A 27,849-nucleotide genomic window follows, 5' to 3' on the forward strand; every position below is an offset into this window, starting at 1 on the left:
TCCTCAAATGGTGCTTAAAGAACATTGTTTTCATACATCCTAATGAAGTTGCACAAAAATTACCCACCATGCCATTGATTACATGATCTACCGATTGATGTTTCTTTCTCCACTCGCTAATCATCAAGGGTAATTAAGTAAAATTACATAAATTAATTGTATTATAGAAGCTGGAGTCTATGTGAAAGCCAAACACTCTTGAACCCCACCTTACCAATTTGTTGAATTTGTTTCATGGTGTAGCTAAAAATTCGAAGCTGTAATTCTTGAAGTAAAACCCTCCCGAACATGGCCTTAATATAGAATTGTATTACACAGTTTCTATAAATACTCGACTAAGAAGCACATGTTTGGTATTTTCGTTTCCTTATGAATTTAGTTCTACAAGATTGATTAAGAAGCACCTGTTTGGTGCTCGAAAGAGGAACAAAAGAAAGAGATCATAGCCTTAGCTGAAAGTACTTTCTCAAAATTAACGTTAGTGAAAAATTATTTGAGTCAACTATGTCGCAAAAAAGATTAAATAGCTTAGCTACATGTTCTATCGAGAAGGATATATTGGAAAGCATTGATCTGAGCATAGATTTTGCTTTGAGAAATACTCGACAAAGTTATTATTTTGAGACATTAGAACTACATTTAATCTGAAATTGTTTAATATTCTAAATTTTATTCTCACTTGAGGTAATCATATAGATTTAACATTGTTTTAGTATTCTTATTTTCTTCTATTTACTATATTACTAACTGTACAAAAAAATTAAAGGTCCAAACATTGAGCATTGAGATTGGTCTAGTGTCCTCTAAAACTCAGAGCCGGCCATGTCTCTGCGCAGCTGGTGAAAAGATCACTGCTAATCTGCTATCGTCTTCATTAACTCCGATCACCGGATTGCTATTTGCTACCCGTCCGACGTCTCCTCCCAATTTCAAAGATATACTCCTATGTTCTAGGTTTTTTTTAGTGGCTATAATTATAGCATGATCACTGTTAATCTGCTATCGTCTTCATTAACTCTGATCACATTTTTTTTTTTGTTTCTTGATTGAAGAGGGAATTATCTGAGTCGGGCTTGTGCCATTGTGCGTACTTGTGCCTGATGACCTGAGAATCGATTCTGTGCTTGATCTAGAAAATGGCTACCGTACGTGAACATTCATAGTGCCTCATTACACGTCAACCGCGGTTTGCCCGCTTGACCTTCGTTTTTTCTTTCAGCGCCTACATTCTCTCTGGGCCTCACGACCTCTGCATTTATGGAACACTACTACCATACAAGTCCACGCTTAAAAATAGATGGAACAGTGAATGATTTACAAAGCCGCTGCGTTCCTTATTGGACCCGTCCAGTTCGATCGATTCGTCCACGCTACCTTGTTTCTTTGCGCCATGGAGGCCACGAGGAAGCCCGCGGTGTGCCGTGCCCTTCTTGTGCTGCTCATCGTCGTCTCCAGTGAGCGTCGCTGTCATCCCTGGCTCCCTGCAGGTGGCGAGAGCTAGGTCGGTTTTCATGTGATTTTCGTGCCGTCGTTCGTTTCTATCGCAGGCGCGGCGGTGTCGACTGCCCAGGACGAGAGCTGCTGGAAGGACGACGACCACCACCCTATCTGCTTGCCCGAGGACTGCGTGGCGACCTGCCGGGATCACGGCCACGCGGACGGCCGCTGCAGCTGGGCATGGTCGTGGAGGCCGTATTGCCAGTGCTTGCTGGCGGACTGCCAATAGACGCGAAAGGCTGCGTTGCATGGCGTTCTGGCTGCCTCGCCGTCGCCGGCAGACGAAGGATAAACGTACGGTTTGCGGCCTCACGACGTCGCGACGAGCCGCCTGAACCCATCGATCTGTGCGTTGGCGGTGTCGACCACTCTTTGTTTTGCCCCCTTTTGGCCCTGTGCGGTATCATTGTCATGCCACCTGTGGGCATCCATCAGAGAATTCACAGGCACGTACGTACAGTACCAATAGATGCTTCTCTTCCCTGTTCAGTTCAGGTGTCGACGCTAGTGTTCATGGATTTTCAGCTACTGTAAGTTTTCATGGATTCACAGGCGGCCGCTCTTGCTTGTAATAAGTTTTCAGCTACTGATGCTAGTTAATTAATTAGTATCCATGGATTTGTTCCGATCAAGTCAACATGTGTGCTACTATAAGTTTGCTGGCGGTTCTTAATTAAATTTTTAACTGGCTAAATAAGTTGAAAATATGTTTGTTAGATTCCTTGGACAGTTTGATTTTCCTTAACACTTCTTTAACACCTCAACCTAAATCCGCTTCTGATCATATATACACTCATCTTGCTCTCAATGTCAACTTCCATGCCCACCTCAAGAATATCCACATATAAAAATTCTTGGCTTCAAGATGGATTTGCGCGCGTGCTTAAGGAACGGGCAGCCAAATAGAAGCAAAGAACTAAGGTCGATCTTGTTTGGAACCTCAAACTAATAGTTAGGTACTAAAAATTAGTTGTTGGATTCTAAACACCATCAACTAATATCACAGCTAATTGTTAGCTACTTTACAACTAACAATTAGTTTATTAGTTGACTCAATCTAGCTAATAATTTATTAGCTAACTAAATATTAGCTTTAAGGTTGTAAACAGAGCCTAAATTTAGTACGATAAGATAAGATAAGCAGACGATGCCAACTCGGCATTCTCTATGCTCAAGCAACTCGGCGTTCTCTATGCTCAAGCAACGGTTCGTTTTCAGAAACAATACGTCAAATCAGAAGAATGCAATGGCACACATATTATATTGTGACATTTATCTCTATACACTCTGTTATTATATGTGTTGTTTTCTTTAGCGCATATATGAGATGTAACCGGCTTTATCCCTTAAATCCGGGTGTGACAAATAACAAAATAGCATGTCATATAAGAAGCTACCTTAAGCAAGAGTAGTTAAATGACAGCTACTTATAAGTTAAGAAAAATACTTCCAGCTCGAAATTTGAAAAAAAAAATGGAATAACATGTTATGATCCAAAATAGTCATCATTTAACTGGAAAGCAAGTCTAGTAGATGCTACAGGTTACTAGCAGGCTAGTAGCACTGGATATGCTTTGGCACAGGCTTCACCAAGTTCAAGCTTGATGAAAAAGGCCAAAAGGTAATCCATACTTTGGAGGCAAGAAATGGAGCAAGGTTAAACCCAGTTTCAGCAAATCCAAAACAAACGTAAAGAAAAACCCATGTAATTAAGTAACAGAAAATGATCAGATATATAGGTTGCGGGGCTATTCGCTTCATATTAAAGTCAGCTTCATATTAAAGCCAACTGTTTAGACTGCACTGTAAATGTAAGGAAAAACCCATGTAATTTTTTGTTGTGGCTGTAGCTGCTTCCATAACTAAGTACATCTCGGTTTGCCTTTTGCAGCCGCTAATACCTGCAACGGGTGTACCTATATATTGATGAACAATTCCATGCTAGTTGAGAATAATGGTCAGAATGTGCTTTAAAACTACAAAACAAAAAAGTTATTGTTCATGGCCCTACCAGTATAAATGAATTGGGGGGCGGCACAAATCTAGTTACAGGGAGTTTACGACCTCTCAGTTCTTGCTGGAAGTGAATAAGTTCAGATGATATATACTAAGGATCAAAATAATTACAGTATCCTAGCAAACCTCGGTTAAACAAAGGCGAGCTGATAGGATACCAAAAGTCATCTATGTTACATATTTGCATATACCAGTTTCAATTAGTGAATGAGCTTAAACAACTTATCAATCATAAACACACCTTTTAGGATCCGCTTGGCATGACCCCTGACTATTTGCCACAGTGCATCGAGCCGGAGCCAACGAAGCAAAAAATAGTGACTTCACCGGCTCCTAGTTTATTTTGATAAAAGAGGTAAAAATAGCTTCCTCCTATAGTGCAGGGAGGAGCTAGCCAGAGCTCCACCAAACAGGGCCTAAACAACACTTCTACACTACTAATTCCAGATAGGTGCAAAGGGAAAACCTCATCCGTAAATAACAGACGAAAATACCCAACAAATGACATGCAGCATCGTTGCGGTGGCCAGAGTAATATTTTAACAGTTGAGAAACAAGCGATATGCTGCAAATAAGATGGCAAAGATGGCAGATCCAACTAGCTATCATACCCCCCTGCTTGCTTGAACAAGTCTGAACGTATTTAATCACACACAAGTACATGACATGTCAAAGAGTGCAAAGCAATGGGTTTGGAGCCAAGCATTGTAACTAATGAGCAAAAAAGAGGTTAAAAAGATCAGATTTCAGGTACACTGCCTAACAGTTATACTGTACTCAAGTTTTATCAGTTTAGGTAAGGCTGTTCAGGACCTAAGTACCAAACTACAACGGCTTGGAGTGGCAAAGCGCAATTGCAGACATGACATGCACAGCACCAATCTGTTAAAAACTATAAATCTTACGTTTTATTGACTTCAAAGAACTATCCTTTTCAACACATCTCCTGCCATCTAACTAATCTCAATTAATGGATGAAACTGCTGCCCCTTGAGAGACAAGTCAAAGACACTGTGAAGCTGCTAACCCATTTTGGCAAACAAAGATAGATCTTCATCTAGGTAATACTGAACTTAAGCATCAGCAAAAAACCGCCACTGCACTATCATGATCTAACTTGAACTCTGCTACCGAACATGTACAACATATTTAGTTTGAATATAAGGTTAGCCTGCCGCTATGTTTGCAATATAACATCTAAGGAAGGAAAAACAAAGCAAACTGCAAACTCCAATCCTCCATGAATATCCAATATTCCTCCACGGCGCTCGAATGAAGTCATAAACAGTATATGACAATTGACAACGCTGCTATTTTACCATACAAGTGACCAGATAAATTCAAACATGTTCAGTTTCAGTAATTGAAAAGACGAGTCATTACACCTTATTCATTTGGATCAGGCACAATAGTTCAGCATTCCAAACTGCTCCATCAGATTCAGACTAAAACAATACCGACACAAACTGAATGGAAACTCCCCTCCTCGCAGCCCCGGTCGAGGGATCGACGTCTCCTGCAGCCCTGGACGCCGCTTACAGGAACTTCCTGTATGGCCGGCCTGCATCCTCGTCCTGCATATGCTGGATCCAACCCAGCAGGAACAAACAGAAAATTTATCTTAGGGTTTGGAGAAAGGGGAAAGGGACAGTGGAACGACAAGAGGGGCTCGCTATAGTGGATTACGAATTCGCGGACGATGCCCTTGTAGACGAGGATGGGGACAGCGAGGCCGAAGAGGCCGACGACGGCGAGGCTGCGGCGGGTCCAGCGGAAATTGAACTCGAGGTTCTCGCGGCCGGCGTTCCACTCTTCGATCCACCGGTTTTTGTGCACCTCCATGCCGCCACCCATCTCCTCCTTCCTTCCTTCGATCCGCCAAAGGGAAATGTGTGCTGGTTGCTGTGGACACGGTGGGAGTGATTTGGTTCGGGGAAATTTGGGGGCGACTGCAGGTTATCCTATCTCGGGTAGCAGTATATACGATAATAACTAAAGTAATGTTGTCTATGGCACAACTAGTATTTTGCACGGTATATACGATAATACTAGTACAATTTTAGGATGACAATAAAAAAAAATCTTAGATAGAAAAATTCCTCATCCCACAAAGAACCCGTCTTCGTTATACCATCTCTAGCAGTTCACCTACATTATCACACAACACACTATTTTGTATTATATACTGCACTATTCGTAAGGTAAGTTTTAATATAAAGATACAGATAAGCAAGTTGTTATAGATAATCTTAAATTTTATTAATATAAATTTAAATTAATTATATTAAAACAATATAAACTAAATAAACTAGATTTAAAATTTTAAGAGACATCAACTTCATAGTGCTATTTTTAGTAATAGATAAATCTATATTACAATAAGTTTGTGGGGGTGAGTACGCGGGAAACGGAGATGATTTCTCATTCTCGTCCCACGAAACCCGACCTAATTATTTTTGTTGCGTTTCAATATGTGAGGACGAATCATTCTCTAAAGATTAATTTAGAAACTCTATTTTCCAAAAATTTCTATTTTCTCAAGACAAAAATATACTATCTTTTTAGAAAAATATAAATCATTTATAAAAATGTGGTTTCCAACCTAGCCTCCACAGGAAATCGTGGATTGGGTTGGCAGCGCCCATGAGTTTTCTAACCTCATGTAACGTGGCTAACTGGCTATAACACTATTTATAATTTGGTCTTTCTAAAATAATACTGAAAAGTATACATATTTTATTCTGACCTTGTTTTATTTTTTATTTTCTTTTTCATATTTCTAAACATTTCTATATTTTTCTCACTCTCGACAGTGAACAAGTTTATTTCGTTATATGAATAAACGTGTTTTGCTATTAAATTATGGTTATATGAGACGTGTGTTTTATATTTCGGTTTCTTTAATCATAGATTGTTTTCTATTTTCTATTTTTAACTTATTTCAAATAAAATAGATAGTTATAGAATGATTTATCAGAGCATCTCCAATAACTCTTTTATATATTTACTAGTTGAGGGAAGATCTTCTGACTGAGTGGCGGAGTACACCCGTCCCGATCCTAAGATGAGGAGGGGGCCTAGGAAAAAAATATCATATGTCGTAGAACATGTGGCACCACTGAACCTTGCCTTGCATGGGGAGTTGTGACTGGGATCACACCTCCCTGTGATAGCTCCGGACATCCTTTGGATGGTGTCTGGATGTTGTTCGGGGAGGTCTTGTCTTCCCCGGTGTTGTCCACCATGCGGCAGCACCGGACCCCCTTAGGTTAGAGATCCGGGTGGATGCGTCATGAGGGACGGGCTATTCCCGGGGTTCGGCCCCCGGGCGTAGGTGTCGATTGCCCTTGTTTCCAAAACACGTGGCAAACCCGGCCCCCCTCCACTTGGGTTCTAGAGCGTTGACTATAGGTGCTGGCTTTCATCCAAGGCCAGTGGCCTTACTGGGCAGACCTAGCCACTGAGCTAAGACGGACCACTATTAGCATGGTGACTAAGGAAAGTCTCGGAGGGTCCAGCAGTAGTGGATTTTTAAAGCGGTAAGGCGAGCCAAGGCGTTGGACCACCGCCTGGACGCCTAGGTGACGCCTTAAGAACAGAGAATGCATCTCCAACCAGATGTGAGGGCTAGGATATCCATGGAAGGAAACGTCATAGCCCGAAAGAGGTCTTGGACGGATACGACGAACTGGACTGCTGGCGGTGGTCGGTCGGAAGCACTCTCCAAAGCACCAGTCTGACAGTCTCGTCTGGCGCTCGTCTCGATTTTTTTGGTTATGCTAGATGTAAGTTGTGTTTTGGTTCTTAGATTCATTTGTTTCATCCTAATCATAGAGTTATGTCAAAAATGAAATCTTGCATGATGCATTCCATTGTTGTACTCATGTCATTCAAGTTTTTACTCAATAACACAATCCTACTGAATTCACATGTTAATGAAATCCTATAAGGAAAGGATACACTGTGTTGTGCATTCAGATCATGTAGTTTTTGTAAAATTGGTTCCAGAGTTAGTATGTTCAACTCAATCCTTGCTTATTTCATTTTTCCTCCGTTTGTTTTGCCCGAGGTCAAATCCTTCAGCAGGCAACAAATAGATTTCATATGATGACAACTTAGGATTCCTTCTCTTTGTTACGCTTCCATCCTATTTCTTGAACGATCAATTTCATACTTTTATAGTAGGAAGAAGTTCGTGGAGCAAAAAAAAACGAGCAAGCTGCAGAAATAAGGTTATTTGCAGGGTATATTTTGGTACGGTGATATTTTTTTTTGAAATGGTCATGTTAAACCTTTACAACCTGTTGATCATCGGATTGGAGTTGGAGGGCAGCGGAATAGCTCTCGTGGATCCCTCGTCGCGAGAGATCGCCGAGTCCCACCACGTGTTCTTGTGCAAGGGCGCAAGCTCGCGTCTGAACTCTGAAGCCAACGCAAGGCTCCATCCGCAACCGCAACGTGCTAGCGCCGCTGGCCAGTGGGACTGCCGAGTGGCGACCGCGACCGGTTGTCGCCGCGCGTTGGTGCTCTCCCGCTTGGCCTCCCTCCGACACCAAGTGGCAAGCAAAGCCCCGTGACTGAGGGCTGCTACATGACCAGCCATTCTGCTCTGCCGTCTCCTTATCGTCGTGACATAGCTCGCACTCGCAGGTTTAGATCTGGTCATTACTACTCATTAGTTCAACACTCCAACTAAAGTTTAGGTTTAATTAAGGACTAAATTTATGTGACACCAAACTGCCATTTCGGACCGTCAGTCAGATTACATTTTGCTACCAACAGTCTACAGTCCAACAAGGACCGGCAAAGAAAGCAGCCGCTGTCGTTTTGAGTAGTCAGTCAGAGAGGCTCGGAGCATGGAAGCGTAGAGCGGGGGTAACAGAGGAATCATGCTGCTACTACAGTCCAGAGCATAGGTCCACTCTCCGGTTTCGAGCTCCGACGAACGAACATGAAAGCTGCCGCTCGGAAGAAGAAGAAAAAAAAAGAGAGGCGCAAATGCCATTATTGTGCAAAAGCTGGAATTCATTTTTCTTCTGCGAGTAGTATACTATTACTATCCACGTTGCTGAGCTTCAAACCTTCAACGGCAACTTCGCCCACCCGTGTTCCGTATCGCATTCAAAGGCCCCGCACGAACGCAAGAAGCGAGAGGAGCTTCCTATTCGCCGTTTTAAAGAAGCAAGAGCAGCTTCCTTAAAACTTTGGCAGAAACCTTTAACCAACCATTCAATTTCACACAAATGCACGCAACAAAACGTTTAATAGATCATTAGCCAAGTTGCTAATCATTATTGGACAAAATAAAGACTGAACCAAATTAGCCGAGTTGTACCCGCGGCCGCGGGTAAATATCTTTACCCATGCCCACACTCGTCGGATTAGGTATCCATCGGTTTTCGAGTTAAATTGTCATCTATACTTACCATATTTTATATAATTTTTCTGTCTAATAATAGTTCTTCAATCTAAAAATCTAACTTTATCTACTTAGATAAAGTGTGACACAGTTATCACGAATCAACACAGACATAAAATACAACTAACTTGTTTGAAATTTCATGGTACTACGGCCTAGGTAACAGATACACTTCAACTAAATCTCAGTCTATACTAGTCTGCATCCTTCTACCCAAAGCTATTTATCAATCACGCCTCAGATCTGCCTCCAGCATACGGAGTACGTAGCTTATGAAAAAAAAAGGCAAAGATGTAAGCAACAAACAGCTGTTCTAAATCCTACTGCAACGGTCACAATTAGAGGCGTTGATTAGCAAATGCTAGAAAAACTGCAAATGGCCACTTTCAAATTAGCAACAAATTAAAACTAGCTAGTAGGTGCCAATTAAAGATTAACAATTACACACACGGCTCATTTCTTATCATCTCAAGTTTGGAACTAAAAGGTGAAGGAAAACATCTAACAGTTATCAGGTCGTGGCCTCTCGGATCTGGAGCGTCAGACGTCCGGCGGCGAGCAGACGGGGCATCGGACGAGGCCATTCTCGTTGCAGCCGGCGCAGGCGCGGAAGCCGCCGCCGCCCTTGGCGCTGTACCGCTTGTGGCTGCCGTCGCAGCTGCCGCAGAGCACGTACTGCTCGCCGCCGCACCGGCCGCAGGCGGCGAGGGAGGCGGCGCCGGCGCCGGCCACGACGCGGCGGAGCTCGCCGGCCTCGTGGAGGCGCCGGACCTCGTCGGCGCCGCCGAGGTGGCGGCCCCCGACGAATACCTGGGGCAGCGTGGCGCGCCGCGGGGACGCGAGGCGCGGGAGGAGCGCCGCGAGCTCGGGGAGGTAGCGCGGGTCCATGGCGAGGTCCCGCTCGTCGACGGCGACGCGGAGCCCGCGCAGGATGGCGCGCACGGCCCGGCAGTCCTCGTACGTGCCGCGAACCACGTGGAGCGAGGTGAAGTAGAGCACGACGCGGCGTTCGGCGGCCTCGGAGGAGGTGGCGCCGGCGGGCGGCGGCGCCTGGAGGGTGCGGAGCGCGCGGAGGGCCGAGGCGGCGACGCGGACCCGGTGGAAGACGCGGACGCGGGAGGAGGGGGAGCAGGGCGCGGCGGGCGGCGGGGAGGGCGTGGCTGCGTCAGACAGCAGCAGCGCCTGGAGGTCCTTGAGGGAGGGCGAGGAGAAGGACAGGCGCGGGGAGGCGGCGGCGGCGGCGGCTACGAGCGCGGTGGATGTGGGAGAGGTGGAGGTGGCGGACGAAGGGCGCGTCTTCACCCAGGGCAGCCACATGAGGGGAGGTGGGCGTGGGCGAGCGGAGGCCGGAGATGGGGACGAGGGAGGAGGCGGGGATTTGTTCGTTTTTTGGATTGGGGGCTCACGGGAGGCACGCGGGCGCGGCGGCCGGGTTGCTGTTTTGTGGGTGTGACCCTCGAGTGTTTTGTTCTCATGCTCTGTTTTGCTCTTGGAGCCTCTGATATTATCGTATCAGGTTTGGTAGCCTTTTCTTTTTTAAAAAAACCATTCAACTGTAAAGGAACTTGAAGGTTTTTCCGTAGTACGTACACGTCCCAGCATGTTAAAGCCGTTAAGGATACTTCTTCGTCGAAGTACACTGTACACATGACGCATGCATTGGGTACCCTCTCTTCGAGTTGATTTTTGCTTCGTACATATCGGCCGCAATTTGCAGAAGCTAGAGGAGAGAGTGTACACGAAAAAGAGTTGATCGATGATGTATAAACTAAACAGTGAACAGCCAAACATGACCGCGATCTATTAATATAGTGTGCTGGCATGGTTGACACGGGAGAGCGGGAGATGCGGCGTAGGGTCCGCGTCCGCCGGCCCTGCCTCAAGTCAGCCGTTGGAACAGACAGAAGGGCCGCCGAGGACGCGGTGGCCAGTGCCGATTCGCAGAAAGAGAAAGCATGGCCCAGCACCCCAGCGTGTGCGTGCCTTCTCTCTCTCGATCTGGTCTATACGGATAGTGTACGTACCCCTGTTGTTTCTTAATGGCAAACATGTGACCTCCGTCCCTCCATCATTCAACATTTCAGTGTCCAAACCCCACCACACTGTCCCGGGTCATCACCGTATCTGTGTGATTGGCATTAACTAAAGCCTGGAAGTGTGTGTGGACGATCATATCAAACCCTAATCACAAAACTAGGGTTGTCATCGTCGGTGATGAGCGTTTTAAGCCTTGCCGGCTCCATTAATTCTGAAAGACATGTCTTGAACTCATGATAGCACGAATATCATCAGTTCTTGAACGCAGCGACGAAAAAGGGCTCCAGAAATTGTACGCTAGCTGCCCCCTGTAGCCTCTCCTTTTTAGGGTTGCATTGTACTAGCTGCAGTAGCTTTCTACCAGCAACCCCAAAGGTACGTAGTAGAGTGGTAGAGGGTACTCACAGTCACAACACTAGGGCTGGACAGTGGACAGTAACGACTTATGACATGTTGGCTTTCGCAGTAAGCATACGAGTCTGGTTGGCGCTGCGGTGAAATTATTATTGCGTGTCTCCGCCACCGCGTACAGTACGTACGTACGTACGTGCAAAGAGGAGAATGAACGAAGCAACAGGGGCATATGGCGTGCTGGTTGTTATGAAAACCTTTCCAAAAGTGAAAGAGAAAAAAGTACGGGCGTTAACTAACAACAATATCACTATTTTTCAGGTGGTTACAGATCGCAGGAGATTTATAATGAGGTAACGATCTTTTGCGGATTACAAGTGTATTTATAGAGGCGTAACCCTAACGTGAGTAGTGAACGATCTCCGATCCAAGCCTTCCGACGATGGGTCTCCCTCAACTTGGCCGTCTTTTTCAAAATTTAGATCACAAACTCAATACTGGTTGGTTGATTTCCAGATCGAATTTCGTTGCCCATTCTGCCTGGATTTTTGTACTGCTCCCCTGAGCCGCGCCTCTGCAACGGCTGTCAGCTGCCACTGTTGGAGGGCAATTGCTTGCTTCCAAGCAACCCGGTGACGAACGGAGAGGAGCTAGGGAGGGTGGATTGGATGGCAAACCAACAGCAAAGGAGGGTTGGCCTGGTTCCGAGTTCCAAGAGGCGCAACAATCCATTTTTGACGCGCGCAAAAAGAAAAGGGACAATTTTGCCTACTGTTTATTAACGTCCGGATCAGACATGTGGTTTAATTAAGAGGTTGGAAAGGCGCCTGAGCTAAGTACTCCGTACTAGAAGGTGTGTATTTTGACTAGTGACCACCGACTGCTCAGCAATAGCAGCGCAGGCAATTGCTGGGTCGGCTGCCGGCTGGTGTGTGTCCTGCTGCTCCGCCATGAGCGTCGGCCAACATGTCAATCAAATGAGAATATGCCGCATGCTCCCCCCACGTGACGGTGGGTGCCCCGAAAGTGGAAAGCCTGCACGCTGCAAAGCCTGCCTGCCTGGACCTCACGCGCCTCGCTACTGCTTCGGATAATCTCAATAAAAGATTTCGTCATGAGGGCTTAAATATGTTAACACTAGTACTGATAAAAAGAGAAATGGTAAAAAATTATAAAAATAAAAAGAATTTATGAGGAAAACAAATTCTTTCTGTGCTGTTTTCAAAACGTGAGTGTCACTTTCACCGTGAAATTATTGGAAAATTTTTTTTGTATACTATCAGATTTTATGCTCATTTATTATGTATCACCCAGTGATATATATGTAAATTTTTTATGTGTATAATATGTGAAGGCAGTGACACATAAGAAATATGTATATTTTTCGATGTTATGCGGGGAATTGCCCCGAAATTATTTGGTGGCGACTCCCTCAGTACAACCAAAACCTGCCGCGACCATGTGCATGTGCTGACGTCCTGTACTGCCGCCGCCACCACCGACTCGGATGACCTAATTTCACGGGGGTTAGCATCAGTTGACATCACGAGCCGTGCTCGTGTCTTGGCACTCCTCTTTTTTACACGAGTTTTGCTGTGCGTGACATGTTTAATTTAGGACCGGTTTGAATCCACTGCGTTGGTAGGTACGTACATATTAGCATCTGTGGAAACCGAAATTATATTCCAGCTGAGCCAAGTGGAGGACGAATGGGGATTATGGGAGAGGTGCCTCTACAAGAACGCACATGAATGGCAGCAGATATGTGTTCCAGTCTTCCAGCTGGAACGTCTTCTGGGCGACTGTTCTGATCTGGAGACGTCCTTGGAGAGGAAGAAGTGGCTCAACCTGGCACATCCGCACATGAATAGCAGGAGATATGTATTCCAGCAGAGCTCTAGCTAAGTACTACCTCCATTTTTTTTATTTGACGTTCAACTTTATACTAACAAACATAAACTAAAAAATCGAAGGGGTAGTTAGTTTATAAATAAGACTGTTTTGATTTAATTATAAATAAGACTGTTTTGATCGACGAGAACTAATTTTGACAGCTAAATGTTAACATTAACATTAAATAAGAAAAGATGAATTATACGGAAAAAGGGAGGACGCTGAATCCTGACGCCATAAGTTCGCGTCTCAGTCAGTTGTCAGATCCAAAAACTTCCAAAGTACCAAAACCATACATGCAGCATGCTGGTCAGCACTGCTTTTGATTAAAAAGAATACAGACTGGTGCCATTGCTAGTAGGCCCGAGCCTCTCTGTCCTCGCAGAACTACATACCCTTTTTGATTCAGTATTCATATGACTTTCAATTCCTATGTTAAAGTAACATTCCTGTTTTTTTAGGAAGAATGGGACAGCTCGGGGCAGACATGTCCGTTCAGTTTGCAGAAATTTGGGTTCGGACTAAAGGTCATAGGCCCATCTGCGCGACATAGATGGATCGGCCCAATCTAAATTAGGCCTAAAAATCACATGCGCCACGGGATTGGGCCTAAAAAAGCAGTCTGAAGTCTGGAGTCAAGAAAACCGGTAAAACTTGGGTTTATCTTCGAACCGGTTGGGATTTGACTACTTTTTATGTACAACATCATCGAACGCATCAAACTGAAAACTCCGTACCGTATATAGTAAAATAAATATATCTATAAAAATCAAAGTACTATATAATTTAGACCGGAGGAAATATCTCCTTGGATTAAAAAAACAAGGCCTAGCTGTCTAAACTCCGAGTATACAGATATGATGATGACTCATTGACACGCTCGAATTTCTATCCTGAAACTCTCTGTCACATATATATATATGCTGCAAGCATTTCATGCACGGCGCGCGAGTTCTACCGCTTGCACATGATGCACGACGCATAAAAACGAGAAGGGTAAAGAGTTGTTTCGTAGCGGCGACAGGCAGGGGACGCAGGAGGGGTACGTATATATATATTTTTTCTACTTCTGACCGGGGCCTGCGGGCAGGCGCGTAGAGCCAAGCCGCGCGTATATAGGGCCTGTTTGGTTCACTACCTCAGTTGCCACACTTTGCCTAACTTTTCTGCCTAAGGTTAGTTATTCAATTCGAACGACTAACCTTAGACAAAGTGTGGCACATTTAGCCACAAACCAAACAGGCCCATAATGCGTGCGTGACGCTGGAGCACGCGGACGGGGCCAAGGCGCCAAGCCCGGGTTTCGTGCCGATTCGTCCGCGACAAACAGCAATTTGAGGGGAGGGCGTCGGCACATGGCTGCACAGCCGCGGCGGCGACGTCGCGCGAGGAAGTGGCCTGTTGGCATGGGGTCCTTTCACGAGGGCACAGTAGTGTGCCCGGTGGCTGCTTGTTCTTCCGAATGGGACGCGTGCGGGCCTGCCGCCTGCTCGCCCGTAGACGTAGCCCTGCTCCATCATTCCCCAATGGTCCCTTTGTTTATCATGCACTCGAGGGCCACAAGGGATCCAGCCATCTCCCCGTCCAGGGAATCCGCACGGACTATGTGCAGAGCTGTGGTCATCAAGGTACCGGTACCGGGGGACGCCGCTGCATGATGTGTCCTGCCGACTGCCGAGTGCTCACGCCTCACGCCATATATCGCAGTGGCACAGAAGATCAACATTCCTTTCTCGCCCATCCATCCAGCAGCGTGACGTGAAAAGCGTCGTCCTAGGTAGATAGCCACACCATTCCATTGCCCCGGCCCCCGGGCACTCCTCTCCTTCCATACTATACTCTCGCGCGGCGAGCTCCTCGAGCTCGCTCCCCGTTCCAAGCTAGCTAGAAAATGGCCGCGGCGGAAGCAGCCTCCTCCGCGCCGGCGCCCGAGCATCTCCTGGAGGTGGAGGACGACGAGGTGATGATCGACTTCAAGCCCAACGCCAAGTGCCGCGCCGACCTCCGCCTCCGCTCCCTGCACCCGTCCCTCCCCGTCGCCTTCAAGGTCCAGACCTCCTCCCCGCTCAAGTTCCTCGTCAGCCCGCCGCGCGGCGCCGTGCCGCCGCTCTCCTCGGCGTCCCTGCGCGTCGTGCTCCGCCCGCAGCCGCACGCGCCGCCGTCCTTCCCGCGCTCCCGCGCCGACCGCTTCCTCGTCCTGTCCTCGCTCTCCGCGGCGCGCCTCGACTCCGTGGGAAGCAGCAACGACGGCGGCGGCGGCGGGGGCGGAGTCAGGGCCGTCCGCCTCCGCGTGTTCTTCGGCGGGCCGTACCTTCTCCGCCTCGCCGCGGACGCCGGAGACGCCGCGGCCGTGCGCCTCATCCTGCGCCGGCAGCCGCACCTGCTGCCGTTCCTGGAGCACCAGCAGGCCGCCGCGGCGCCCGACGCCGGCGAGCAGCAGTGGGCGCCGCTGCACGCGGCGGCCGCCAGGGGGGACTGCGGGGAGCTGAGGCGGCTGGGGCCCGAGGCGCTGGCCGCGCGTGACCGCGAGGGGAGGACGGTCCTGCACGCGGTCGCCGCGGCCGGCGAGGCCGAGGCGGTGGCGGTGCTGGTGGACATGGGCGCCGACACGTCGGCGGTCGACGCGCGCGGGAGGACTCCGCTGGACGTCGCGCGCGACAAGGGATACGTAAGCGCTCTCGATCCACTCCCAATCTACCTGCTGCTTGTCCTTCTTACAGTCCTGTACCAACTACCAACACTCGCGCATCGAATTCGGATGCCTCTTCTTTAACTGGCTGGACATAGATCCGCCGCCATATACAAACAGCCCTTGCGGTAAACCCGCGCCTGTCACTAACGAACGCAACACGAGAAGAGACACAGGCCGGAATCACGCCATGGACCAGCCTCAGGCCGCACGCAACTTGGCTTATGCGAGCCGCGTAGCTGTGCTCGTGAACCATGATAGGAACGGCCCGGTCGAGTAGGACGAGCGACGACGTACGATAGTATTAGCTAACGCATGCATGGCCAGGCCATTATTCTTGTCTTGACCAAAGACCAATAATGTAATCAGTGTAACGGCGGAGGTGTTGTCAATTTTTGCCCAGTGCAGCAAGAAGTGGTGGACGTCCTGGAACGGTGGGAGCTGGTGATGACGGCGGCGAGGCGAGGCGACCTCGGGAGCCTCGAGTCCCTGCTCAGCAAGCGCGCCGGCGTCCGCGGGCGCGACCAGTACGGCCTCACGGCGCTGCACCTGGCCGCGATCAAGGGACACGGCGACGCGATCGCGCTGCTCGCCGGGCCGGGATGCATGGACGTCGAGTGCGAGGACGTGGAAGGGCACAGGCCGCTCCACCTCGCCGTCGAGGGAGGCCACGCGGAGGCCGTGGAGCTGCTGCTCGACATGGGCGCCGACGCCAACGCCCGGACCAGGCGCGGCGCCACGCCGCTCCAGATGGCGGAGGCCATGGGGTACGAGGCCATCGCTCAGCTCCTGTGCGCGAGAGGTGCGGAGGTGGCCGCCGCGTCGGCGTTGTGCGCCGCGTCGTCGTCTTCATCGTCCATATCGTGCGCCTGATTTGCTGCCGGTTATCGGTTGGGAGAGACTGTTGGACGGACACGAAGGCTTGTTTGTTTCCGCTGCTGCTCCTGCTGTGCGTGAGCCGAGAGATGCCTACAGCCGCCGTGGCTGGCTTTAAAGTAAGAAGAAGCGAACCCGTCCGAAATTGTACTGTACTGTATAGTGGTTTGTTCTGCTTTGTTGGGAGAGTAGCTCATTGTTGAGACGGTCGATTGCTATACGCGGCGTGCTGGTGGAAAAAAAACATTCGCTATGCAATTGCAGTGCTTTACATGTTCCTCAATCATCATAAGTATTATTATTCTAAGAAAGTGGAAGTAAGTAGTATTTGGTGTAACTTGGAACAGCAAACTGAACACCCAAACTTGCAAAAAATCAGCACAACAGCAGTGCACGGACTAACCAATTCATCCGAACTGAATACAGTTCCCAGTTAAAAATTAGGTTCCGTTCGACTGTACTGTTTCTGTTTGGCTGGTAGAAACCACAAAAAACCCTGCCAAAGGACCCAAACCTTGGTGTTCGAAGACAGAAACCGTTTGAAATGTTTGTTCCTTTTACTTATCAAGTACAGGATAAATTACTTCAAGGACCAGTTAGTCAGACGATTTTCCAAGAAACGAAAACCCTACCAAAGAAACATTTTCATGGAGTTTGTAACAAAAACCCAGAGGATGACGTGGAGGGAGTCAGAGAGACAAGGACTACATACATGCATGCCTGATCAAGCGCAGAAGAAAACTATCCCCATCCAAGTTCCTCAACTCTTCTCTGTATCTGGAGGTGTCTGTCAAGCGACCTTCATCCAGAGGAGTGCTTGCTCCAGCAGGATGGGCCCAGAAGCCCAGAACAGCCTGGAGATAGGAGTAGGACACAAATTTCCTACAATCCGTGACTAGGCATACGACAAGGTTGACGGACCAGGAGAGGAGATAGGACGCACGTGCTGCCCAGGTCCACACATTTCGTCAGATAAGAGCTATCAGAACTGGTCACGCCAACAAAGAAAGCAGTCCACAAGCCAACTGGATCGGAATCAATGCAAACCAAATCAAATTCACTAGTAACATTCGTCCACAACACTCTACTAGTAGCGGAGCAAGTAGTGCTGTTAGAGAGTGAATATGTTGAGATGTGCTCCCCTAACATGCATGGCGCAGAAGCAATAAAAAAAAATGGCGCAGAAAACCAAGCATGAGTTTCAAGCAACTTTCTTCGTAAAAAGTCTTTTGCATACCAGCACGGATCATTTGGATCGGAAGCAAAGGAGAGCTCCCATTTTTCAGCGAACTCCTCGCCTTTAAGGCAGGGTTTCAAGTTTCAGTGCAGTTACACAGGATTGAAGAATTGCCCATTGTTCTTGAATTTCCTCTCTTTTAATAGGTTGTTGTAGTTGTTTCGGCCCTATGCTGCTTTCCTTTTCTTTTCTTCAAATGTGTAACAATTTTTTGCCTCTATTATGTATTTTTTTTACAGCAGTAGGAATTTCCTCCACTATTATTCCATTTTAAAAATAAGGTGCTCCCCTGACCGGCACTGCAGTCTGCGGGGTGATGTCGCTGGTGCAGATGTGCAGTGATGCTGGGGCTGGAACTGAACTGGATGGACCTTTCAGCATGGAGATGAGAGTATGGGAGATAGAAGGAAATGGAGGACGAACTCCAACGCGAACCATGCTCTCAACCTTATGGGCCACAGCCACATGGCCGTACAAATTGGGCTGGAAATGCGTCGTTTGCTCGCTTCTGGAGAGGATCAAGCCATAGATATCCTTCTCCTTCCAAAATTCTAACCGGAGTTTTTCTCTTCCTCTCAAATGTCACAACGATAAGTAGGTCTCACCTCTACTTCTCTAATTTTGTTTCCCAATTAATTTCCCATAGGAAGAAAGGTAATCCTCAGACTTGAAAATTTTACATAATTAACACAAGGACGATTCGAACTATTAACAAATATAATCGATGGCTAGGTCTATAGATCAACCAACAAATCACATAGTACAATGGCTAGGTCTGTAGATCAACCAACAAATCACAGAGTACGACACATAGATTTACATGGAAAACCCTTCAATGCGAAAGGAAAAATCACGGGCACCAGTCAGGCAAAACCTTCACTATATGTGGAATGTTTACATAACGTCATCCGTAGACGGCGGCTTACAAGATGAGTAAATAATGACAATGCACAACAAACTCAACAAGGTTAGGGTGTTAATTTGAAAAAAAACTTGAAACGCGGGATATCGACGTGTCGTGCCACGTTGGAGCATACTGCTGACAGTTTGGAAACCCAAATGGTACAATATATCAAGTTCGGGGATCCAAGTGACTCCAACATGGCACGACACGTCGATATCTAATTTGAGTAAACCCGATTTTGAATAGTTTTACACAGCCCGACAAAGTTAGAGAACTCGTTTTTTACTGGTTTTCTAAGTTTGGGGACCCAACTGACAGCATGACAAGTTGGATGAATATACATCAAATCCTCTTCTTATTCAATTCTAAATAAGAGGGAGATTTTAGCCCCTTAAATTATCTCCAGTTTTAAGGCTCTTAAACTAGCTCTGAAAAGACAGTTCATATTTGCAGAGATAAATAAACAGATAGGACAATGAAAGGTAGAGTGAAGAAGCCAAAAAAAAAAAAACTATTAACTTTTTTATGGTCTTACACATCCATGTCGACACCCACATATATCAATTTCTATCAGACTGGCCAATGGATCTTCGGATTGGTAGTATGGCTATCAAGAGACATATCGTGTCTACAGCTAAATAAATAAATAGTCGAGACCACGAACATCCATAACACTATAACAGTCTCCTACTCAAATCAAGACGATAAGTACTACTGGTCGCCACTTAGGCCCTGAAGATTCCTATCAGAATAGGAAGTGATGCTTGACTATAGACAGTCAAACGAACCGAATGACATAGCACTAGCAATAGTATTATTAGGCACGACTATAGACATAACACTATTAGTATTTGTATCATGTCGTACCAGGACTAGTGTCTAATTGTTGGGGGCCTTCGTCCTCCGAAGATCCTCAAAAACATAATTTAACAATATTTTCTAAGTATGATTTATGAACAGGTATCTTCGGATTCATGATAAAAGCGTATACGATGAGGAGCATGATCATGATGAAGGTTGTCGTCGCTCCGAAGCTGTGCGCGAGGGAGCTTCGACTAAATCGCAGAAAAGGGAACCGACTTAAAAGGGAAAAGGCTATTCAGTCCTCATAGATTTTTCTATATGCCAATAGTAAATATAAGGGGCATGATTGTAATTTCTCATAAGATGTGTCCTGTGCCTATAAATAGATGAACAGTACCCACGTACTGTTCACGCTGACTTGTATTTGCCCTTGCGTCACACTTGTACTCTCTTGCCTTCTATCAAATCGAAGGTACTTTTGTAATTCAATATTGTTCCTATCTTTTCATGATTATATAATTAAGAATGAATAATATAATATGATTGTTTGTGTTGTTTCACATATGCCATATGTTTCTTCTTTTATTTTAACATTCACTGCAATCACGAAGGTATGGCCTTCATGACCTTCGTCTAAAGATCATTATATTCTAAGGGAAATAATGCTTTAAAAGACGAAGGGCATTAATGCTTAACATCTTGTGTTGTCTTGTTCTTAACTCATAGTATTTGAGAACAAGTCCCCAACACTAATCATTGTCTTAGACATTATAATATAGTGCCTAATCGTGTGTAGAAGGGCGTCGTTGGTAATAGAACAGACTTGTCAGTCCATCTCCAGCGAAGCGTGCATGGAGACGTGTAAAACACTATTTTGTATTGTACACTATTTTTTTATAGAGTACAGTTTGAAATATGAATTGTGATATAAAGTGAGATAGAGTAGAAAGCGTGCTGGAGATGATCTAATGATTGTAACAGCTTGCGTACTTGCGTGTGTCACGAGTGCATCATTAGACGCTGCTTTAAGGCTGTCCATAATAGATCGAAGATTTGCAACTGTAGATTATATTGTTTATAGAGTATAGTTTGAAATAAATGATGAGATAGGAGATATGACATGATAGCTGTTGGAGACCGGCTGTCTGAAACGACATCGATGAACAAACTCTGAACGTCTGGATATAGAACGCCTTCTTTGCTTTCCAACCTTGTGTTGTTCTTCTCCTTCCCCAAACTCCATTTCTGAAACTATCGTTTGATTCCTCGTGGAACTGTGACAATTGGTACCAAAGCCAACTAATCGAGTAATCAGATGTACATATATATTGAGGAATCGGTGCTCGATCTCGAAGTGGTGCCTACCTGCTCGCAAACTCATTAAGGCGCAAGCTTAATTAGGTCTTGTTCGGTTACATGGGATAAAATCCCACCATGGATTTAATCCGGGTATGGATTGGGTGAATCCATATCTCACACCCAATCCCATGGTGGGATTAAATCCATCAACTAATTTATGTGTCTTTCAAAGCTAGTTATTCTTTTGATCCATGGATTCTAATGTAAACTTGTGCAATATCTCATGGATTTATTCCATACCTAATGAGCTATGGATAGAATCCATGTCTTTCATAGTTTAAAAAATTCCCAAACCCCTGGATTATATTCCATAATGGGTTTAACCGAATAAAAAAAATTAAGTAGTCATGGATTATTTTGGGGCATAGATTGAGGCATGGATTTAATTCCAATCCATGCTAATCCAGAGCTGAATTGGTATAAACGAACAAAGCCTTAGATGGCAGCACCGATGGAGTTGTCGTCCACCAAGTTCAACGATCGAATTGGCGAATTAGTTCGGTGGGTTTCACACCATGATGAAACAAACACTCGATTTCTTGAGTAGCTCACGTTATGGCAGACCTCTGCAGATGCAGTGCTTGAGGATTTACGTCATCTAGGAGATGCAACACGACTGATTTCATTGGTGTCATCTCCTCCCGTGTTGAGTCAGCAGCAGCGTGAATGGAGACTCTTGAGGCTCGACCCATGGCGATAGGACTCGACATTTTGAAACCGTCAATCGAACCTGACCGGATTGGTCGGATTTCAATTTTCGAGCTTGGGATTCGGTCAACAGATAGGATTTATTTGGTATCGGTTTTGTTTCGGTTTATGCTCACCTAAGTACCTAACCAACCGAACCCTCCCCCCAAAAACGCCTCCCTCTCTAGTAGGGGCGAAGCTAGCAACCAAATTATGGTGTTGTACCACTAAAATAATATTTAAATATTATATATCATATATGTTAAATATTAATAAATTTACTAATAAAATCTACATGTTCCGTGGTGCCTGTGCACCAGGATGGTATAACTTGGTGTCGCCCTCCTCTCTCGCTCTACCTTAGCGCTTAAGACGGCAAGTCGACAACGATCCAAGGCCTAGCAGGCTAGCACCCCCACTCATAACCCTAGTTGTCTGCAGCCAGCGAGCATCGCGCCACCGCCTATCAAACGCTTCCACCGCACCGACACTCCGATGTTCTCGACTCCCGCTCAACTGTCGCCCACTCTAGCTCCGGCGTCCCGCTCTAGCTCCAGTGTCTCGTTCCTGTGACCCGTTCCACTACTCTAGCTCCGGCGTCCTGCTCCATATAACCTGTAGGACTCCGCGACCCACTCTAGGGCCTGTTTGGTTCGGTTTTTTTCTGAATAGCTTTTCTGAAAAGTTGGCTGTGGAGAAAAGCTGGCTGTGAGGAAAAGCTAGTGGTTAGAATTTAGGTGTTTGGTTCGCCTGCTGTGGAGAAAAGCTGTTGGTTAGAATCTAGGTGTTTGGATACGCAGATTCTCAGATTACAGATTCTGTTTGAACAAACGATACACATAAACACCGAACCAACAAAAGGTCATCAAATGCTAATTAGTAGAGTTCATTACAACATAACCAGGGTTACATTAACATATTAATAGCACAATTTAAGCAACCAACTGATGGAAATTGCATAAGAATCAATACCTTCTTTCTGCAGAACTCAAACAGCCGCCTGAGATATCGTGCACACTGCTTGAATGTTGCAACCATGGACTTCTCCTTTACTGTCCGCTTCTCTAGCTCAGTCATCTCATCCAATTCCTGGTTCCACTCATTAAGCAGCTTCTTAAAGAACACCAAGATCTTGTCTTCATTGCAAAGCTCCTCAAACTTGGTCGTCATCCTCTTGGAGTCCTTGTCTGCGTCAGCATCATCGCCGCTCCCCTTGGCATCTCCGTCATCTGCACTGCCTCCGGCAACACCCCCGTCTCCACCATCAACACGAGCTTGAAGCGTCGGACTTGAGCACGAGCTTGAAGCGCGCGAGGCGGGCGTTGTCGTCCTCCCCGAACAGCGTGACGGGCTCGCGCAACACGCGGAGGCGCCGCACCACCTCGTGCCGTGGGAGGTCGAGCTCGTCGATGCGACGCTCGTCGTAACCGGTAGCTGCTGCGGTGCGTGCGGGAGTGTGGGGGTACAGCACGTCGGGGCAAATTCAGGTGGTGCCGAGCAGGGCTCGTCGACGGTGCTGCGGCTCGGCAGGGCTGTGCTGCGCGCACATGCACGGTAGCACGGAATGTGGCTCGGTCGCAGCTTGCCTCGCCGGGGCTGAGGACGGGCTGGCCGGAGAGCAGCTAGGCGCGATGGGGCTCGCGTCGACCAAGGGAGTGGAGAGCGGCGCACGCCATGGACGACATTTGGGGAGGGAGAGGGCAGCACGACATGGAAGAAAAGGGAGAAGAGACTTGCCGAGCGGGAGAAGCGGTTTGGGAAGAGGAAAATCGACTTGTTTGCCGCTTCTTGCCGGCCGTAGGAACAACCGCGTCGGGGCGAAGCGCTTGCGGGAGAAGCCCCCCAGAAGTTTTGCGTTTGGTTCAGCTTCCGGCTTCTAGCGGCCAGAATCTCCCCAGAAGCTGAACCAAACAGGGGCCTAGTGTCTTTCTCCTGCCCAATCACCGCCACCCTGCCCCGGTCAACGACGACCACCGACCAGCCCACTATGTTCGTTGTTCGGATTTTTGAAGAACCGAATAGATTGAACTGATTTTTTTGTTCTACTAGGGTTTGGTTCATGTATTTTTTTCTAAAAAAATCGGTTTATATTATCTCGAACTCAAATAGACCAAACCTAATAATCTATATAGACTGAATGTCTAGTCCTACATGGTGGGGCTACATGGATCGGAGTCCGTGGACGACGCCTCCTCTATCATCACCATTGTGTCCTCCTTTGGACCTTAACATTGCTCTCCAAACATTCATGATTGGAACAATGACATTTAAAATCGAGAGTGAATTAGTCAATCTAATTTCCATTAAACTAAGACCTTTATCTACTCTAAACTTATACAATAAATAAGGTATCGTACGTGTAACTATTGTTTTGACTTATTGTTGCTATCCCTAATGTAAGAGAGCTATGCAACTAAGGTTTTAAATCTATCTACTAGTTTATAACTAAGCTAGGAAGGTAAAAAATACAACCAAGGTAACACAAAATAAATGTAAAATTTTAAGTACGGTAGAAGTACAAATTTTTATTAATGACTTCGATATTTTTACCAAAGTATCAAGAAGCATGTAAACTTCCACCTAATCCTTATTGGAGCCCCACATAAGGGAAGACCATTCAAGGTCCAAGCTCTTAGCCATGTAACAATGTGGATAGTTGTAGGCCTTCTTCATATGCAAGTGATACTGTAGTTGTGCTCTGTCATCTTCACTATTGAGTTTCCAGCCTAAATGTCATGGACCTCATTTCCTCCAGTATACTGTGGCGGTCGCACCAAAAACATAGTTAGTGCAATCTCTCAAGATTAGAAGCCCCTCCTAATACAACTATTATATTGACGTGCAAAAGCACCAAAGGGTAGATGTGTTTATTTCTCACTTCTAATACTAGAGAAAAAAACTAGAGCAAGTGTTATATAAAGTGTTCTAGCTAATCTAAACACTTCATAAAACATCCATGCTAATCATCAAACAATTCTATGAGCACTTTGATGTCTAGAGGTATTATGTATAGGTCTCAACTCACGTTGTATCTTCCTTATCTTCCACACTTCTCAAATGGCCAATTAGGGTTCTATTTATAGCCCTAAAGAGTGAATTAGACGTTGCAACAACAACTGGCCTCACTATACACCAGTAGACTATTTGATGAGTGCACCGTCGGACAATTACGCTCGGTTCGATGACTCTCAACGGCTACTATATTAGCACTAGTCGTTGTCGACCATTAGGTACGCCTGTACCTCAGACGCCTACGTCGGACTAGCCTGATGTCCCATAACTGTTAGACTTTACCCCGATAGTATGACGTTCGCTAATCCGTACTGGCTTCTACTACTTCTATAATATTTTCACAATAGACCTAGTTTTTAAGCCCCATTTTCTCTCTGGATCCTCTTTGCATAATCCGTACTGGCTTCTATTACTTTTATAATATTTTGTCTCTATAGATTGCAGATGCAACACTCCGAACAATTAGATTTAACCTGAAACGAACAGCTCTGGGGCCACCCAAGTGAATGGACCTTGTAGCTCCCATCACTCCATCAGCCTCAACCAGGTCACCCTCCATCTCCGCTCACAACACCAGTAACATTCATCCCCCTTTTCCTTCCCGTTCCCGGCTCCCCGTCGGCCGTCGCTCTCCGACTCCGCTCCCTCGCCCCTTTCTCTTTCCAATGTCACATCTCGATCCACCCCGTCGCGGCCCCAGATCTGTCTCTGCTTTAGCGCACCTCGCGCCCCTGTGCGCGTCCACTCATCGCGATCGCCTGCTCGATCGATAGTTCAAGCTGCTAGCCTGCTACATGAGACGAGACACGAGAGAGAAGACTAGCTCTCGCAGTTGCGCTTCTTGCTTCCTTCCTTCTTGCTCACTCTCAGTCTCTCGTTCGCTCATCAGCTCTTTCCCACCTGCATGGATCCCTCCGGGCCTGGCCCGTCGTCAGTCATAGGGGCAGCTGGAGGCGATGAGGCAGCGGCCGTGGCGCTGCAGCGGCCGGCGCAGCTGAGTAGATACGAGTCGCAGAAGCGGAGAGACTGGAACACGTTCCTGCAGTACCTGCGGAACCACCGGCCGCCGCTGACGCTGGCGCGGTGCAGCGGCGCGCACGTGATCGAGTTCCTCAGGTACCTGGACCAGTTCGGCAAGACCAAGGTGCACGCAGCCGGGTGCGCCTACTACGGCCAGCGCGCGCCGCCGGGGCCCTGCCCGTGCCCGCTGCGCCAGGCGTGGGGGTCGCTCGACGCGCTCATCGGCCGCCTGCGCGCGGCGTACGAGGAGAGCGGCAGGACGCCCGAGTCCAACCCCTTGGCGGCGCGCGCCGTGCGGATCTACCTCCGCGAAGTGCGCGACTCCCAGGCCAAGGCGCGCGGTATCCCCTACGAAAAGAAGACGAAGCGCAAGCGCGCGCAGCAGCAGGCCACGGAGCCTTCGACGAGCTCGTCTGATGCTGCCGCCGGGAGTGGCAGGGCTAGAGCAGCAGCTGCTGCGGCGTCCGCTGCTCAGGCTGGAGGGAGTAGCGCTGCACCGAGCTCCACTTGAGAGTACAGTAGACCTGCAGATCTTTGTTTAATTATATTACCATGTTCGCGTGTATCGTAAGATTAATTTGGGCTTTGATTCTAGTTTTGCTCCACATATGCTTCTTGCTTCTTTCTTCTCTCGGCAGTTTCATTCTCTTTGTAGCTTGTTTTTGGATCTTTTTTTCTTTCCGATTTATTAGATAGGTCAGTATATATATGGCTAGAATTTGTAGTAGGCTAAGGATCGGAGGTGGAATGGGCTGATTTAATTAATCAGTGCAACTATGTGTTCATGATCTGATACGTATACGTATATATCCTAATAAGCAAAACAAGGGCGATTTGAGGCCATGGTGATGGTTTCCTAGCTTGCTACAATAAGGCTACCCGCAGTCACGGACTTCAGAGGTCACTCTATCCGTTTACAGTCCACGATCGAGTGTGTAATCAGCTGCAGCGGGTAACGCTTTCACCTACGCTAAAATACAGGCGGACAGCAAAAACCCCATTTACAGAGTACCCGTGCCTTTACTCTATCTCTCTCTCTCCTCTCCTCGGCGCAAACTACCGCACGCGCATACAGGTAGCACCAACACGTACAGCTCGCATGCTGGTGCATACAGGTAGCACAAATAGGTACAGGAGCACCAATCCGTGAAGCATGCACTGTGGCGAGGTAGTTGGGTGGCAGTTGAGTAGAGAATGAAAGAGAATTAGAAAAATAATATTATATATGGTAGTTGATATAGAGTTGAGATATAGAGTAAATATGACTGCGGAGAATTATGGTATAGAGTAATGAAGTTTGCTGACAAGGACGGAATATTCCTTTTAGAGTAGAGATTTAGAGTTCAATGAGTGTGGATAGCCTAAGAACATTTCAGCTCAAAATCTCCCAAAGTCCCAAGCTTATATGGTTCCTCCCATGGCGTATATATATACTTGCTTCTCAGCAGAATTTGCATTCTGGATCTATATGCTATGATGCACTCGTGGAACTCGAAACACATCCCTTGTACTATATATATGTTGAGTCCGTCTATCATTTCGCAAGCATTTCTTGTTTTCTGTCTCGAAGCCTGCCTTGATTGATGGCGGTGCTCCGGCCCTCCCTCCAGCCTCCAGGGCACACATGGCGCACGCCTCTGACGGCCGCTACAGTTCCGGGATGCCCCTATCTCCGTGACCCAGTCCGGCCTATCCATCAGTTCGTCACTGACCTGAGTACCTGACCACCAGCTCGCATTTATACCATGTACGTATATGTATAGGAGGGAGGGGCGCGTGTGTGCCGTCGTCAGCTAGCTCTCGTGGTTTGTGATGGCGGAGCCGACGTGAAGGCAGGAGGGGTGCGAGAGGATAGCACGCGCGAGCGGTTTGACCTTTAAATAGAAAAGGACGCGGGGGAGGCGGGGCGGAGGAGCTCTCTGCACTGGTCCCCGGCCGGCGGATGGGACTGTAGACCGCGGATGCAGCACGACGGACCACGGAAGGAGATGAGATTCAGGCGATGGCAGTATGGCTGGCACCGCATGCAGGCGCTCTGAAACTGTGGC

General features: G+C 47.1%; 5 protein-coding genes across 5 annotated transcripts; 3 read left to right on the plus strand and 2 right to left on the minus strand.

The window, feature by feature from the left end:
- Window positions 1–1,284: 1,284 nt before the first annotated feature.
- On the plus strand, window positions 1,285–2,129 carry LOC103636534 (uncharacterized). The gene is made up of 2 exons (XM_008658880.3): window positions 1,285–1,454; window positions 1,548–2,129. Exons 1-2 carry the CDS (start codon window positions 1,310–1,312, stop codon window positions 1,724–1,726), a joined length of 324 nt encoding a protein of 107 aa, XP_008657102.1. The 5' UTR covers window positions 1,285–1,309; the 3' UTR covers window positions 1,727–2,129.
- A 2,720-nt stretch (window positions 2,130–4,849) lies between these two features.
- On the minus strand, window positions 4,850–5,386 carry LOC103636535 (uncharacterized). The gene is made up of 2 exons (NM_001308635.1): window positions 5,200–5,386; window positions 4,850–5,096 (listed from the first exon to the last, which is right to left on the minus strand). The coding sequence occupies exons 1-2, from the start codon at window positions 5,365–5,367 to the stop codon at window positions 5,049–5,051; spliced, it is 216 nt and encodes a 71-aa protein (NP_001295564.1). The 5' UTR covers window positions 5,368–5,386; the 3' UTR covers window positions 4,850–5,048.
- Window positions 5,387–9,323: 3,937 nt separating this feature from the next.
- On the minus strand, window positions 9,324–10,345 carry LOC100281130 (electron transporter). Its single transcript, NM_001154049.2, is given in 1 exon segment — window positions 9,324–10,345. A coding segment is annotated over 1 exon segment (777 nt). The 5' UTR covers window positions 10,250–10,345; the 3' UTR covers window positions 9,324–9,472.
- A 4,290-nt stretch (window positions 10,346–14,635) lies between these two features.
- Window positions 14,636–17,061, plus strand: LOC103636536 (protein VAPYRIN). Its single transcript, XM_008658882.3, has 2 exons — window positions 14,636–15,881; window positions 16,311–17,061. The coding sequence occupies exons 1-2, from the start codon at window positions 15,105–15,107 to the stop codon at window positions 16,773–16,775; spliced, it is 1,242 nt and encodes a 413-aa protein (XP_008657104.1). The 5' UTR covers window positions 14,636–15,104; the 3' UTR covers window positions 16,776–17,061.
- Window positions 17,062–25,323: 8,262 nt separating this feature from the next.
- On the plus strand, window positions 25,324–26,644 carry LOC103636537 (protein G1-like7). The gene has a single exon (XM_008658883.3). The coding sequence runs from the start codon at window positions 25,686–25,688 to the stop codon at window positions 26,310–26,312; it is 627 nt and encodes a 208-aa protein (XP_008657105.1). The 5' UTR covers window positions 25,324–25,685; the 3' UTR covers window positions 26,313–26,644.
- Window positions 26,645–27,849: the final 1,205 nt, after the last annotated feature.

The sequence above is a fragment of the Zea mays genome, chromosome 8, assembly GCF_902167145.1.
Source record: "Zea mays cultivar B73 chromosome 8, Zm-B73-REFERENCE-NAM-5.0, whole genome shotgun sequence".
Taxonomy (NCBI): domain Eukaryota; kingdom Viridiplantae; phylum Streptophyta; class Magnoliopsida; order Poales; family Poaceae; genus Zea; species Zea mays.